Source organism: Polistes canadensis, unplaced genomic scaffold (assembly GCF_001313835.1).
Source record: "Polistes canadensis isolate GaletaPanama2010 unplaced genomic scaffold, ASM131383v1 scaffold_37, whole genome shotgun sequence".
Lineage (NCBI taxonomy): Eukaryota > Metazoa > Arthropoda > Insecta > Hymenoptera > Vespidae > Polistes > Polistes canadensis.
The window spans coordinates 79,204-93,389 of NW_014569584.1; the positions used below are offsets into that span (position 1 = coordinate 79,204).

The 14,186-nt window shown below is 28.4% G+C and overlaps 2 protein-coding genes and 1 long non-coding RNA gene across 9 annotated transcripts; 2 read left to right on the forward strand and 1 right to left on the reverse strand.

The window, feature by feature from the left end:
- Nucleotides 1-389: 389 nt before the first annotated feature.
- On the reverse strand, nucleotides 390-7,435 carry LOC106784588 (prohormone-2-like). Of its 3 annotated transcripts, XM_014744315.1 has the most exons (9): nucleotides 7,261-7,435; nucleotides 5,740-5,854; nucleotides 5,578-5,670; nucleotides 5,365-5,500; nucleotides 5,038-5,247; nucleotides 3,320-3,421; nucleotides 3,118-3,185; nucleotides 2,782-3,026; nucleotides 390-2,504 (listed from the first exon to the last, which is right to left on the reverse strand). In XM_014744315.1, the coding sequence occupies exons 2-9, from the start codon at nucleotides 5,852-5,854 to the stop codon at nucleotides 2,415-2,417; spliced, it is 1,059 nt and encodes a 352-aa protein (XP_014599801.1). In that variant the 5' UTR covers nucleotides 7,261-7,435; the 3' UTR covers nucleotides 390-2,414. The 3 variants fall into 3 exon arrangements, with proteins under 3 accessions (XP_014599801.1, XP_014599800.1, XP_014599802.1); XM_014744314.1 differs by having other exon boundaries at nucleotides 5,578-5,854; XM_014744316.1 differs by lacking the exon at nucleotides 3,320-3,421 and having other exon boundaries at nucleotides 5,578-5,854.
- Nucleotides 7,436-7,628: 193 nt separating this feature from the next.
- On the forward strand, nucleotides 7,629-8,421 carry LOC106784589. The gene is made up of 2 exons (XR_001381434.1): nucleotides 7,629-7,904; nucleotides 8,019-8,421. It is a non-coding gene; the product is annotated as an uncharacterized LOC106784589 (long non-coding RNA).
- Nucleotides 8,422-9,788: 1,367 nt separating this feature from the next.
- LOC106784587 (arginyl-tRNA--protein transferase 1) lies at nucleotides 9,789-14,052 on the forward strand. 5 transcript variants are annotated; one of them, XM_014744309.1, is made up of 10 exons: nucleotides 9,789-10,003; nucleotides 10,442-10,606; nucleotides 10,723-10,849; nucleotides 10,907-11,037; nucleotides 11,110-11,540; nucleotides 12,212-12,373; nucleotides 12,955-13,110; nucleotides 13,279-13,451; nucleotides 13,526-13,787; nucleotides 13,861-14,052. In XM_014744309.1, the coding sequence occupies exons 2-10, from the start codon at nucleotides 10,510-10,512 to the stop codon at nucleotides 14,014-14,016; spliced, it is 1,695 nt and encodes a 564-aa protein (XP_014599795.1). In that variant the 5' UTR covers nucleotides 9,789-10,003; nucleotides 10,442-10,509; the 3' UTR covers nucleotides 14,017-14,052. The 5 variants fall into 5 exon arrangements, with proteins under 5 accessions (XP_014599795.1, XP_014599796.1, XP_014599794.1 ...); XM_014744308.1 differs by lacking the exon at nucleotides 9,789-10,003 and adding an exon at nucleotides 10,231-10,344; XM_014744310.1 differs by lacking the exons at nucleotides 9,789-10,003; nucleotides 12,955-13,110 and having other exon boundaries at nucleotides 10,228-10,606.
- The last annotated feature ends 134 nt before the right edge of the window (nucleotides 14,053-14,186 follow it).

A 14,186-nucleotide genomic window follows, 5' to 3' on the forward strand; every position in this document is an offset into this window, starting at 1 on the left:
TATATTTTTTTCAATATTGAATATAATGCTTTGCATACGACGAGATATGTATTATTGCATAATTTAAGTTAAAGTCACAATCATTATAATCTTTTTTGAATAAATATAATTTTTTTTATGGTTCCAGTTCCAGCATAAAAAGAAAAATATATTTTTAATTTTTATTTAAGTATATAATTATTTACTCGTATATTATATTATGATAGTTTTCATCAACTTATAAAACGTAGAATAATCGATAATAGTAGATTTCTTATCATAATCATGATTTTCGTATATAATGTAGAGGAAAATAGAATAAGTTCATAATATTTTATTTTTTAGTGCAAGTATTTTCATTTTTGTTTATATCGAAAATATATTACATTAAGAAAGATAAAATGTTTCACATTGAAATAATCTATATTATGCTGCACAACGTCAATATAGAGGATGGACGATATATTAAAATAGTAACATGTTTGCTGATGACGAAATTACATTTCGTATTAAGCGAATTTATACTCAATAATAACATTATAAAAATAAAGAATTATATAAGAAAAAGTATGTGAAGATTATAATTTGTTTTTCATATTCAAATTTCAATCAGCCTTCGAGAAAAAAAAATAAATTCATTAATTATAGTAAGTAATCTTCTGGTATTTTTCGTATTGTACTTCCTCCAGCATAATTAATATTCTTTCTTACTAGATTTTTTTAAAGTATTGCTAAAAAAGTATAAGGTAGCAAACTCAGTCGATAAATTTTTGTTCATTTAATTTATAGTAATAAACACTTTTACTATTTATAATATTAATTACTTGGCAATACTGAATTATTGTTCTTTATAATCATATCTACTTATTCTAAATAAATCTAATCGTAAATATAATACTAAACGATTACCAAAGGCATTAAAAGCTATGATTTCTCATCAGTCTGCGCTATTATATTTCAAGTCATTACTTTAATTAATTAACTAATTCATTTCTTTTTTGTATTTTAAGCGGATCTATGAGAAAGCGATTATTCAGTCTCCTCAGAATATACATTATTATGGAAGGCCATGTGAGTTGTATTTTTATATAGAGGAAAAATATTTTTAAACACCACTCTCGGTCTTATCCCTATGGATACTTAACACTTTGAAATCGCTTTCTCTTAAATGAGTTGATAAATATAACAGTTAGTGATTAACATAAGAAACATATAATTTGGTGATTATTGCATTCGTAGAACAATATTTTTGTTTTCAATGCGCATTTTTGATTTATATTTTTGTTTTTAATTAATATTATCTTCGATTAATCTGCACTTGTTTTTCATTTTTTAATAAATGCAATGATATGTTGCAAAATTGTAGAGTATATGAAATAGATGATGATCATTTTGAAATTGTGCTTCAATCGACGAATGTCAATTTAATAAAAGGTATATTGACTATTATATATATATATATATATCAAATATATTTAACAATAAGTGTGGAATATGTTTTTGAAAATTTTACAATCATCATTTCATTATGCAAAAAGTTACTTATCTTAACTCAGATTCATACCTTTTATCAATTTTTTGAATGTAATAATCTCGTTATAATTACACGGTTAATTGTAAAAACATTAGAAATTAAATTTTTTTAATTTTATCATTGTTCAGTCGTCGATCGTATGATAACAGTGGAACTTCATCAGAGAATACTTGAAAAAAGTTTTTTAATTTAAAATAACAAATTGCAAGAACGTGCTGAAGAATAATTCCTTTTTCTTTATTTTTTATTTTTCTTTATTTTTTTTACTCGTGTGTATTTAGGCAGGTAAAACTTCCTATCTACAAATTGCATTTGTACGTCATGCAAGTAATAGCAGTCTTTTCTTCATAGAAAAATTGAAATTAAAATGAAATAATGAAACGTAAGTCGAATATTTAAAAAAAAAAAAAAATAAAAACTAACTTAACGTATAAAATAATATATAAAATCTCTCGATTAATTATTATTATACATAATTTTGATTAATTGTTAAAAAACGTGTTGATGAAATTATAAAAAAAAAAAATAAAAGTATGTAGAAAATTCATACGTAATACATACATTTCTATCTATTCTTGCGCATATAATCGCAAATGCGCAAACATGGTTTATTAAAGAAACCAGCTCTATTTCAGCAAATTCTTGCAAATTGAAATAAGTCTTTTCCAGCACCGTGTTTCTTAAAGTAAATAGTCTTTAACTCTCGGGCACTCTCCTCATTTGCGATAAAGGATTATTATATAGTTTAAGAGAGAAATGTCTACAAGAAACGTGTCGTACAATTTGTCCAAATAATAATGAGCTTGTACGTAACAGTTTTACAAACTCTCTTTTCTCTTTGTCCAATATTCCTGATGAAATTAAAAATTCTTCAAATATGCTTTTAATTTAGACTAATAATTTAATAAACCATATGATGAGGATAGGGAGGATAAACACGTGGTCGGATACCCATTTGTAGTGGAACTACATTAATGTACGAATCGTAACTCTGAAATGAATAAATCAGATTAGTTAGAGAATAATTTAAACTAATACTTCTTTTTTTATATTCCTCTCTCGTTATACTCTTTTATTTTCTTTCTTTTCTATTAAATAGAGAGTTTAATAAAATAAAAAAGAGCAAAAGCATAGATTTAAAAAAAATACGTATTTTTTTTAAAACGAAATTTAAAATTTAAATAGTTTGCCTATTAAATTTTAAATTTCGTTTTAAAAAAAATACGTATTTAATTTTAAGAATTATTTTAATTATTATCGTGTCTCACCGGTGTTCGTTTTTTTGCAGTTATATATTTCCTCTCTGTGGGATAATATGAATCTTGAGAATAAAGAGATCCGTATTGATTGATATAAGGGTGCGCACCATTATCGAACTGTTGTCCGTATTGATTTTCATATTGATCATAATAAGCAGATGGATGAGTGTGCACGATACCGATTTCAGAAGGTGGAAGGGTATCTGTACCATAACGATACGAAGAATATCCAGGAGCATTCATCCAAGCTAGAGCTGTTCACATTTATTTATCGATAATAAATAAATTTCTTTCGAAAATTGTGTGTATCAATTAATAAAATAAATATTCTTAGAGGATTTTTACCATTTCTGGGATCTTCATCTTCTATAAGGTCACCATCTTCTTCGTTATCGTATTCCTCGTTCGTATATCTGTGCCAATTTAAATTCAAACTTTTTAATAATTGTATAACAATTAAATATTAATTTACATTAAGGCAAATTCAAAGTTGTCAATCGAAGTATACACACGCGTGTATAAGTATATATACGTAATGAATCGTAACCTGTTGCGATGTCCGTTTCCCCACATTGATAAAAGATTCCATACAGGTTCAGGGTGAATTTCCACTTCGCGTTTATAACGTGGTTCCGCGTAGATAGGAATGCTAAAAGGATCGTACAACAAAAGGCTTAAATACGGATATTTATAAATTATAAGATTACTTTCGTCCTTAAAATTCGCATTAAAACGAAAACGAAAACGAAAATAAATATAAATTGAATTTTCTTTTTCTGATGGACTTTTAAAAACACTTGATAGTTCCGATAATTTATCATTTTTTCCATAAAAAAAAATCACTTGATCTATCGGTACACAAGGTACTATGTAATAACACGAGTATCGCGTAACGCTAATACTTTTTTCGTTGGTTTCATACTTCGACAAGGTAAACAGAAAAATTCTTCTTTTTTTATTTGTTATATTCATTAGTTTTCCAACGGATTAATTAAATTTGAATATTCGATTAATTCGTTTGATATTATTATTTATGTTCAAAAACTAACAGCTTTTATTACTAATCCGACAATTGTCTTCCTTTTTTGTTTCTATCTTTCATTAATACCAAAGAACCTTTTTACAATCCAATGATAAAGGAAATAATTTAAAAAATAATTGAGTGTTGATATCAGCTGCTTGTCCAACTATATAACAAGTAATACCGGCAGTAATACCGTGACCTAGTTTTCCTGGTTGGTTCCATTCAGCTTTTCGTACGATCACACTACCGTGGAAAACATCCCTCCCACCCTTCTTACCAACCCTTTTCCTCATAACTCCACCACTATCCCCCACCTCTTTTGCGTCACTCGTATCGAACGATAGTCTGCGCCAAACTTCATCTACGTGCTTGTGAGAAAGTGTGCGCGTTTATGCTATGTTATACGTAATACGTAAAGGAAGGAAATGGAAGGGAGGAAAGATCTAACAATAAGAAGATTCCAGTAGATTATATAGGATGACTCGAGAGATTATTTCTGAATGAGAGAATATCACTTATTTTAATTTCGATCAAGATATTATCGAAATGAAAACGATGAGAAATGGAGAGAGAGAGAGAGAGAGAGAGAGAGAGAGAAAGGGAAATAAATAACACCTATATAGTTAAAATTGATTATCTACTCTACGACCTATGACATTTAATCGACGTTTGTTCAAACAGAAGTGTTCGTCACGTATAGCCTTTCGAGATAAAAATAAAATGCTGACGTAGAAAATGTAAAACAAGTATTATACATAGAAACATTTTCTTGAATATAAATATAAATTTAAGTGAAACGTGATTCAGTGCATCAGTAAATAGAGAAAGAATTTCTTTTATAAGACCAGCTTCAAAAGAGATACTTTTATTGTCAGTAAGGGTCGATTACTGATAGGTACGACGACGACGACGACACATCTCCGAGTTGTTCAATACGACTCGGTCGTCAAGCCGACCGCCGTTCCTACCGAGGGCAACGCCCTCCCATCAACTAGCTCTCCCGTCGACTTTCTCACCCCCATTGAGAGAAAGCGTCGAAGAAATAGCGAGATAGTTCGAAAAAAAAGGAACGAATGGGTGGTTGTTTTAGGGTAGTTCAGGGTGTACTACTCGATTTAGTTTCCCTGGGATTCTCATTCTACAGGTGTGACATCGACAATATGAAAGTTATTTGAACTTATGATAATACTGTCAATAATAATAATGATAATGATGATGATAATAATAATTTGTTCACTCACCTTTTTTTCGTTTGAATCGGCGAGTTCTGGGTTGGATATGGCATGTGATATTCCGTGCACGAAGGTGGAACAGTAGTTGTATGAATATTTGGAATTAATTTTTCTAATCGTTTTCGCCGATCGTCGTTCATATAATAACGAGTATAAGATGCTACGTCCGATACTTGAGGGATCTCGTCACCTTCTTCGGTCACTATGACTTTTCCATATCTGTGTAGGAAATATTTAAAAAAAACTATCAATTGAAAAGCTAGATACTTTTACTTAGAATAGATTTCGATTATAATTTTAATCTTACAAATTCGATTATATTGATCCCGAACTTACTCGTAATTTTTATTATCATGTGGATTGTATACATTGCGCTCGTCCAATGAATTTCTCGGAGATTTTGCATTAGGGAACTTGTTCTCTTTCGTAAGGGACATCTTTAAACTATCTAATCCTGCCGCGTTTAATGCTCCTGAAAATACAAAGTTTCATGCACATTCTCGATACGATTGGTTTAACTCTACTCTATGTTTAATTAATGTTCTTTACTTTTTTCTGTGCTTGAAACATACGGGTTGCCTCTATTTTCGGGCTGTCGATTTTGTTGATTTCCGAACATCAACGTTTCCTGAGCTCGTTTCGCTAGGGATACAAATTTTGTGATATCTTTTACAAAATTTTTGTTCGATTCGATAGGATGATGTTGCTCACGTTTTATTCTCATTTGATCAGTTTTCTTCGCATCTTTATTCAAACTCGTGGGTAAGGAAAAGCTCAGAGCAGTTAAAGTGCAAAGTATTAACAAACACGTCCAACTATTAAGCATCTGTAAGGAATAAATAACAATTGTTTTTTCACACAAGAATTCACAAAGCTCTTTCTATAAACTAATTGGGGTTCATAGTTTATGTTTAATATTATAAGCAATTAAAGGCATCAGGTCACTGTGAGAGAAAAAAAGAGGGAAGTTTAAATGTCACGTAACGCGGAATGTCAAGAGTCTATTTTCAGTATACATTGCTGATCAAAAATTAATGTATAGGTATACCTCGTAGGAAGCTACGTAAGAAAATGTTCGTTCGTGTTACAATTGCTAAACAATATAATACACCAAGATACGATAAAGTTGTCGATGTGATAACATTTTATATACAATAAGCCACTTATATGAAACGCAAAATAGTAGTTTTAATATAACATACTTTTTAAATATTGTAGATGAGATCAATTTATTAATTTCTCTATTGTCTTACTAAATAATTTTTTAATATATAAAAAAATAATTAAATAAATGAAAAACGCGAAAATAAATATCCTTGAAAATAAGCTGGGGTAAAATAATGTGTGTGGTTTTTTAACGATATATTAGATTACTAATCAAAATCTGGGTCTACATTAGTTAATTTATAATTTGATCGTAAATAATCTAATCGCACGAAAAGCTTTCCTCAATTTAAGCGGGCCAACTACTGTATCAGAAAGCCGGATATAGTAGACCTAGAAATCGCACACTTGTTGCATCTAGGTATACTGTAGTTACTTATCGTGCAACACGACGCTCACAGCTGTGTCGCTCATAATTAAAGATACATTTCCAGTGATCATCCATTCATTGATAAAAGTCTCTATCTATGACGTATTCTATGACGTTTTCGATTACGTAGAAAGTATCAATATCGCATGATCTTCTCTCTAAAAATGCACGCTTATATACCTCAGGTAAATGTCACGTCAGCCGTGGCTACCGATATTTATCCTAGAATATCGTTTCCCTATCATGTTTATAAGGTGCAAGAAAAAAAAAAAAATGGTGTGCTCATATATTTCAGTCGTAGTTATTTAAATTTGTATACATAAATTTGTAGCAATTATATTAAATTAAATAAGACGAAAATTATGTGTGCTAGACATAAAAAAGATTGAACTAATATGTTTTTATATATATTTTTGAAAAGTAATATAAACGTACCAGTAAGTTGATGAAATATCTAATTAATAAATATTCCATTTCAAACAAACTTATACAAACAATTGATATGAATATAATGTTAAAAGAAAATGATAAGAAAACAAAGAAGATGGAAAAAAGAAAAGGGAGAAAGAAAAAGAAAGAATCAATGAAAGAAATTTATTTGCACGCTATGTAAAAAAAAAAAAAAAGAAACAAAAATAATTATTTTTTTAATCGCATACTGGTATATTATATCAATCGAGACAAAAAGGAAAATTTACCTTAATATCTATTGTGACCACACAGATAGAATGAACGAGTTTGAACTTCGTCGAACGTTCGAACGATTTTTCTTCGTCCTTTTGAAAATTGTAGCGCGATTTGTTCGCGTCCTTTTAGCTTTGGCGGATCTGCCTGGAATGAACGTCGGAGCTTGGCAGGACGACTAGAAAAGCAGTGGCTGGTACGGTCGATCAACCACCCCCACCCTTGGTTTCAACCCCCATCTCCTACCCTCCGTCTACCTTTCAAACACAGAGCTACCTTAGTATATAGATATACAATATACAGAATATATATGTGTATGTTAAAGAATATGAAAGAACGTATATGTTTTGTCTTATTCATATATGTACATGTACGGTTGTATTTCTGTGTGTATGCTTTTACATTCATCTACACTTTCATCCCTTTCTGTTTTCCTATTTCTTCGCCCACACATAACTGCGCCGCGTCATTTGCGAAGAAGAGACGCAATTACGAACGCGCGCATCCACCTACACTTTTTCATTTACTGTGATACATTTGATCTACCCACGCAATGACCCCAGCACGTAGATACCCTCGGGATGTTTCCGCCCCCTTCTCTTCTTCACCCCTCTCCACTTCATTCGCTTCTTCTCCCTCATTCTTCCATTCCTCTCACGTAAGCTTTTGCAAATCTTTTAACAATAATAAAGTGAAAAAGCTTTCATACTCTTTATAAGCATTTCAAATATTCATTAGTATATTATTTTATATAATCTTTTTCTTTTTCCAGTAATTGTTTTACTCGTCTGGATGGTTACAAAATACAAGGTAAAATTTTTTTCAAACCACATCTTCCAATTCATCTCTCGCAACAGGCCAAACGCCCACGTGAAAATGTAAACACCCACATAGCTCTTACGTCAACTTATAGTAGATCGCTAGGGATAACTAGATACTGAGAGGAGCTGAAGAGTTTAATAAATATTTTACTTCTTCATTGCATGATAATGTTAAATCTCAGTGGAAATATTTATTGTCGCGGTTTCATTAAAATTGTCCGCAGAACTTTATTAATGTGTGCGTGCACTGACCAAATCGTGAGATATAAATAAATCTTTTTCATAAAAATAAATTATATGTAGCCTACATAATATGCAACAATTAAATCTTATGACCTTCGTCAATTTTAATCATAATGAAGCTATTAATACGGCCCCCCCCCCAGTGCGATTTAAAATATTTTTTATTTATTTTTAAAATTTTATTTTATTAATAATTTTTATTTATATATAGAGAAGCAAACAATTTTGTGAATAATACTGTTATCTTCTTAGATTTTAATGTAATTGTAAATTGCGAAAGAATTTCGATCCGTTTAATTCATTTTACATCGAATCGCTCGTAAAAGACGCCTAGTTTATCGCAGTACAGAGTTTTCACGTAATTGACCTATTTTCAATATAGTCATAAGAAATACGCTTGCGTAAAATCACGTGCATGAGAATGTGTACAGAAATAAAAAAAAGAAAATTGTATAATTTTAAAGGATATTTAAAGCTCATGTTCATTAATAATGAATTAGTAGATATTACGTCATATTCTATTAATCTTAAATTCTTATTAAAATTCTTCTTCAAAAAATATAATTAAAATTCGCTAATATCAAACGAAGGACAATTTAATTATTGAGAATTATGAATGGTAATGAATGAAAAAAAAGCAAAGAAGAATCTTGTTGAGGAGTATTCTAGTATAGGATACTTGTCATTTGTTGATACCGCTTGATCTAATTTTGCGTTAACGTCCTGAAGGGTGGTTTCCGTTGACGTCAATTGCTGATTTTATAAACAGCGAATCTCCGTTATCCTATGGCTCAGTTGGTGGGGGAATTTACGCGCATATGACGGAAAACGAAAATATAAGAGAAAGATAAGAGAAGAGAACTGGTAAACTAAAAATCAGATTAACAGAATTAACAAAAGAATAATTGAACTGTGATTAGAATCCATTTAGTGTTATAAAACAGAAATCACTAATGATACTGAAGAAAAATGTGGTATATTCAAGGTCAACCAGCTAAGAATGATTACCCGAATAATGTCTATAATTGTAGTGATAAAAAGAAATATTTCGAATAAAGGTTGTTTGTTATTATTTTTTTTAATATAAAAAAAAAAAACAAAAAAAAACTTGAAATTAATAATACTAGAAGTAACATTTAATAAATTATTTGTCGTAAATTTGATAATAATTCCAATTAAAATAACGTAAATTTGTAAAAAAAGTATATGTATCTATTTTAAGTTCTAATACATCTGATAACAAAAACTTTACACTTCACTCTAATGAAAATGTTTTATTAAATGCATTATAATGAAACAAACGAATTGGAGGAAAATGATTTTGAAATCACATTAAAAGAAATAAATTATGTAAAAGAAATGGGACACTTAAATTGTGTTATTTCGAAACCGTGTAAAAAAAAGTTGATATATTTTCATTTTTTATTATTTTTGTTTAATACGCGATATGTCTTTTTTCAGATAATAAAGTTGAAAGAAATGAAAGTCATTACTTATTTTACAATTATATAATAAATTAATAGTACGACTAAATCCCGTTCGTAAATCATAAATTGTTGGAAGGGGGAATCCCAAAAGGCAGATCAATGTTTGTGTAACCATAATAACAGCCGTTCGTTCATACGAAAGAGATATGTTCATTCATAAAAGCGACCGCTACTTTCTTCACAAACTACTGAAAGAATTATTGCAGGTTATTTTTTTGATAAATACTTAAATAATTATCTGCCAAAATTAATGATGATGTCACGATAGAATTTGTATTTTGTCAGCTAAGTTAATATATAAATACATGTATTGATTTTAAACAATATATTGTTCCAGCAATCTAATTATTTCAATATATTAAAATAAATGTAGAAAAATAATATTTTTTTAAAAACAATTAGTATGTTTGAAATTGTTTAAAGTATCCGTGGACTTCCTAAAATGATTTGAGTTGATTATTGTTGAGTTTGAAAATTCGTACTTGGACGCTATTCGTTTCCGATAATTCAAGATGGCGCATCAAAGAGCATGTTCTGAAACAATCTTGTAATTATTAGCAATCTTTAGTAATATTGACTACATAACTGGTTTTAATATATGATCAAAAATGTGTTCATAACAAGTTTCATTTTTCTAATTATAGAATTACAATATGTGAAAAATACATTAAGTAGTCGGTTTGTGATTGTTGCAAATAAACATTAAAACAGGATGTCTCGTAAATGTCTCAGTATTGTTGAGTATTATGCTCAAGAAGAAGTACATGCGTGTGGTTACTGCAAAAGTCCAGATACAAATTTTAGTCATGGTAAAAGCATCAATTAGATATTTCTAAAAATAATAATACTTTATAAAATATTACAACATAACCTAATCTACAGTATTGTTATGTGTATACATATGTGAATAATTAAAAAATTATAGGCATGTGGGCACACTATTTGACAGTTCATGATTATCAAAACTTAATAGACAGAGGATGGAGAAGAAGTGGTAGTTATTGTTATAAACCTACAATGGATCAAACATGTTGTCCAATGTATACTATCAAGTAGGTATACTTTTTTTTATATATAAATAAAACAATCTATAAATTGATAATTTACAGGTGTGAAGTTTCGAACTTTAAAATCTCCAAGTCACAAAAAAAAATTTTAAAACGTATGACTAAATTTTTAAAAAATGAACTAAAGAAAGATGATATTATGGATACAAATGATGAACGACAAGATATTACTGGTATATTTATTATTATAGTTATTTAGAATACAATATTGAATATTCTTTACCTTAAGTCCGCTATGCTTACAGATATAAATTTCGAAGAAATTCCGAATAAGCCCACAACACTAGCGCAAAAAGATATTATCAAATTAAATGTATCATCTATAGATAACGAACCTAATGAAAAATTAAATCCTAATGTGTTAAAATGTAGCAAGAATGTTTGTGATTTAAAGAAAGAATCAGATTTAGACAGTAGTACTTCTATGACTAATTCTGATGGAAGTATACCCGTTGCTTTAAAAACAAGTACAATACAAGGAAGTCATAATTCTAGCAATATACCTTGTAAAAAAGCAAAACTTTTACGCATAGAACGGAAACAAAAGAAACTTTTAGCTCAAGGGAAATCATTAAAAGAAATTGAGACTGCCTTTAAAGAAAGCAAGCAACAAAATAATGTTAAAACTTTGGAAGAACTTTTTGAAGAAATATGGACTGGAACCAAAAAATTAGAGGTAAGATACGTTAAGATAAAAATGTTTTAAATAAGTTAACAAAATCTTATATATTCCAGTATCTCATGAATAATAATTATTAATTAAAATGTTTTCTTTCTTTATTTTGTATTATCAAAAGAAATATTAATATTTATATTATCACGTGTGTTTTATTTATTTTTATATCATTTCTAAAAAAGGATTAGTTAATTGTGAAAGAAGAAAAGAAAGGGAACAAAATTACATGATTTTTATATATTTTCTCATCAACTATAATTATTATAGAAAGAAAACATTTTTTATACTTTAAAACAGAAGATTATTTCAAGTAATCATTGCAAATATAGTAAAGCTGATGTATTTAATAATTTAAATTATTCATAATAGTTCTAATAAAACATTCTGCAATTGCTAATATGGTCCTCTTTTCTCCAATAGTATTTTAAATTTAAGCTTATGAAATATCATGTTCGAGATAAGTCATTAAATATTCAAGAAATTAGTCTTATATATTAGTGCTCTGTAACTTTAAGATTGTTAATTTCAAAGGAATATAATTTTTACAGAATACTTTTCTGTTCTTCCAATTCAATTGCTAACAGTTATGCAGACTTATGTATTTTAATCTAAAGATAATTTGATTTACTTTTCATTGGATAAATTTGTATTAAATTAATGACTTTTATAAGCTGAAATTAGTTAGAACCTCGCCGATGAGCTCTGGGTATCTAATATCTTCAAAAAAATCTTATGAGGTCTATAGAAAATATCAAAACACAATACACCGGATTCCAACAGAGAAGATTACAGAGCAACAGTATACAAGATTTCTTGTGAGATCTCCATTACAGGTAAATTTAAAATGTGCCAAAATCACAACTGTAAAATATAAAAATGATCGGAAGTATTAAAAATTTTGGTTATATTTCTTGATATCGTATATTATTTGTATTTATGTAAAAGTATCAATTAACACATTCATGACTGGCGTTTGTTCGGGCTAGATGTTTTCTTAATGTTTCATAAAATATATAAAATACAAAAAGATGAAACAACAAAATAATTTCAAAAGCATTAGGTAATGTTCCATAAATATTTCAAATAACATAGTGTAAATAATAGAAATTGTTGTTTATTTTGATATTGTACTTATCTTTAAAAATGTTGTAAACATATTATTTATCTAAAGAAAAAATTATATTGGAGCAAAAAGTGGACCTTTTAAGTTAATAATTTATTTCCAACATACAAGGTGAACTACACCAAAAATATGTGTAAAGGTTGTTTTCCTTCACATTTTATGAGAGATTAACTCTAATACTAGCTTAAAATATTAAAATTCCATTTAAAAAATATAGATGATTTACCTTGCATGTTATATACACAATAACTGTATTTTTTCTATTCACAATTACTTTCACAAATTTATTAGATAAAATTATTGAGGGTAATGACAGAAGAATTTCTTAAAACTCTTGATAGAAGTGCAAATCTTTACCAAAAATATCAAATGGCGGTTCACGGAGATGAACCACAGGAATGTAATAAAAAAACATTTGTCAATTTTCTTGTAAAGAGTCCTTTGCAGGTACACTTTGTATTCCATTAAATATTTTGAACTTATTAAAAGTTATTCATATATACTTTATATACAATCTCTAATGCCAGTTATATATTAAATTAAACATCAAAAATATAATTAATAATTATATAAAAATATTTTATATATGATACACATGAATATGTAATTTTAAAGGAATGGACACCTGAAAATGGCCCACCTCAAGGGTATGGTTCCTTTCACGAGCAATACTGGTTGGACAATGAACTGATTGCTATTGGTGTTATAGATATTTTGCCATCGTGTGTTTCAAGTGTATATTTCTTTTATGATCCAGAATATTCTTTTCTTTCTTTAGGGACATTCAGGTCAGTGGACAGAACAATGATGAAATTCTTAAGTTTTTTTTCAAATGAAATATATGTATATTTACTGTTTTCAGTTCCTTAAGAGAAATTTACTTAACAAGACATCTTAATAAAATCGCAAGTAATTTAAAATATTACTACATGGGATTTTATATACATACTTGCCCCAAGATGCGATACAAAGCTAGAATGAAACCGTCTAAGCTTTTATGTCCAGAAACTTATGTTTGGTGCGACATCGAACCTTGTTTAGCAAATTTAGATAAAAATAAGTATTGTAGATTCAATGAGGATATAGATGCCATAGATGAAGATGGTATAGTGGATATTAATAAGGTTTGTTTATACCCTTTCTTTCTTCAGAACATTATTTACATTTTTATTTTAATTAAAAATTGTATTTTTTCAGATATTAATTTTATATCGTGAGATAGCAATGCCTTATGAAATTTATAAAATACGTGCGAATAAAGAGACTGTAAAACGAGAAGAAAACGAATTAAAAATGTACGCTAGCCTAGTTGGAATGAAATGTGCGCAAAGTCTACTTCTTTATCGTAGCTAATTTCTAAAAAAATAAATGACATTGTTTTTCCGAGAGTATATATATTTTCTTTAATGACAATGATGAACAATTTTATTTGTTATTCTAAATTTTGTGTTGTTAATGAATTTTGAAAAAAAAAAAAACAATTATTATATACAAATACATGTGTTTTAACTTAAAGACAAATA

Coding starts and splice junctions, on each gene's coding strand:
- LOC106784588 (XM_014744314.1), bottom strand. CDS start 5,854: ATGCTTAATAGTTGGACGTGTTTGTTAATACTTTGCACTTTAACTGCT. Junction 5,501..5,577: donor TGTTTCAAGCACAGAAAAAA/GTAAAGAACATT, acceptor TTGTATTTTCAG/GAGCATTAAACGCGGCAGGA. Junction 3,186..3,319: donor GGAAACGGACATCGCAACAG/GTTACGATTCAT, acceptor AAATTGGCACAG/ATATACGAACGAGGAATACG.
- LOC106784587 (XM_014744309.1), top strand. CDS start 10,510: ATGTCTCGTAAATGTCTCAGTATTGTTGAGTATTATGCTCAAGAAGAA. Junction 11,038..11,109: donor TGAACGACAAGATATTACTG/GTATATTTATTA, acceptor CTATGCTTACAG/ATATAAATTTCGAAGAAATT. Junction 13,111..13,278: donor TTGTAAAGAGTCCTTTGCAG/GTACACTTTGTA, acceptor GTAATTTTAAAG/GAATGGACACCTGAAAATGG.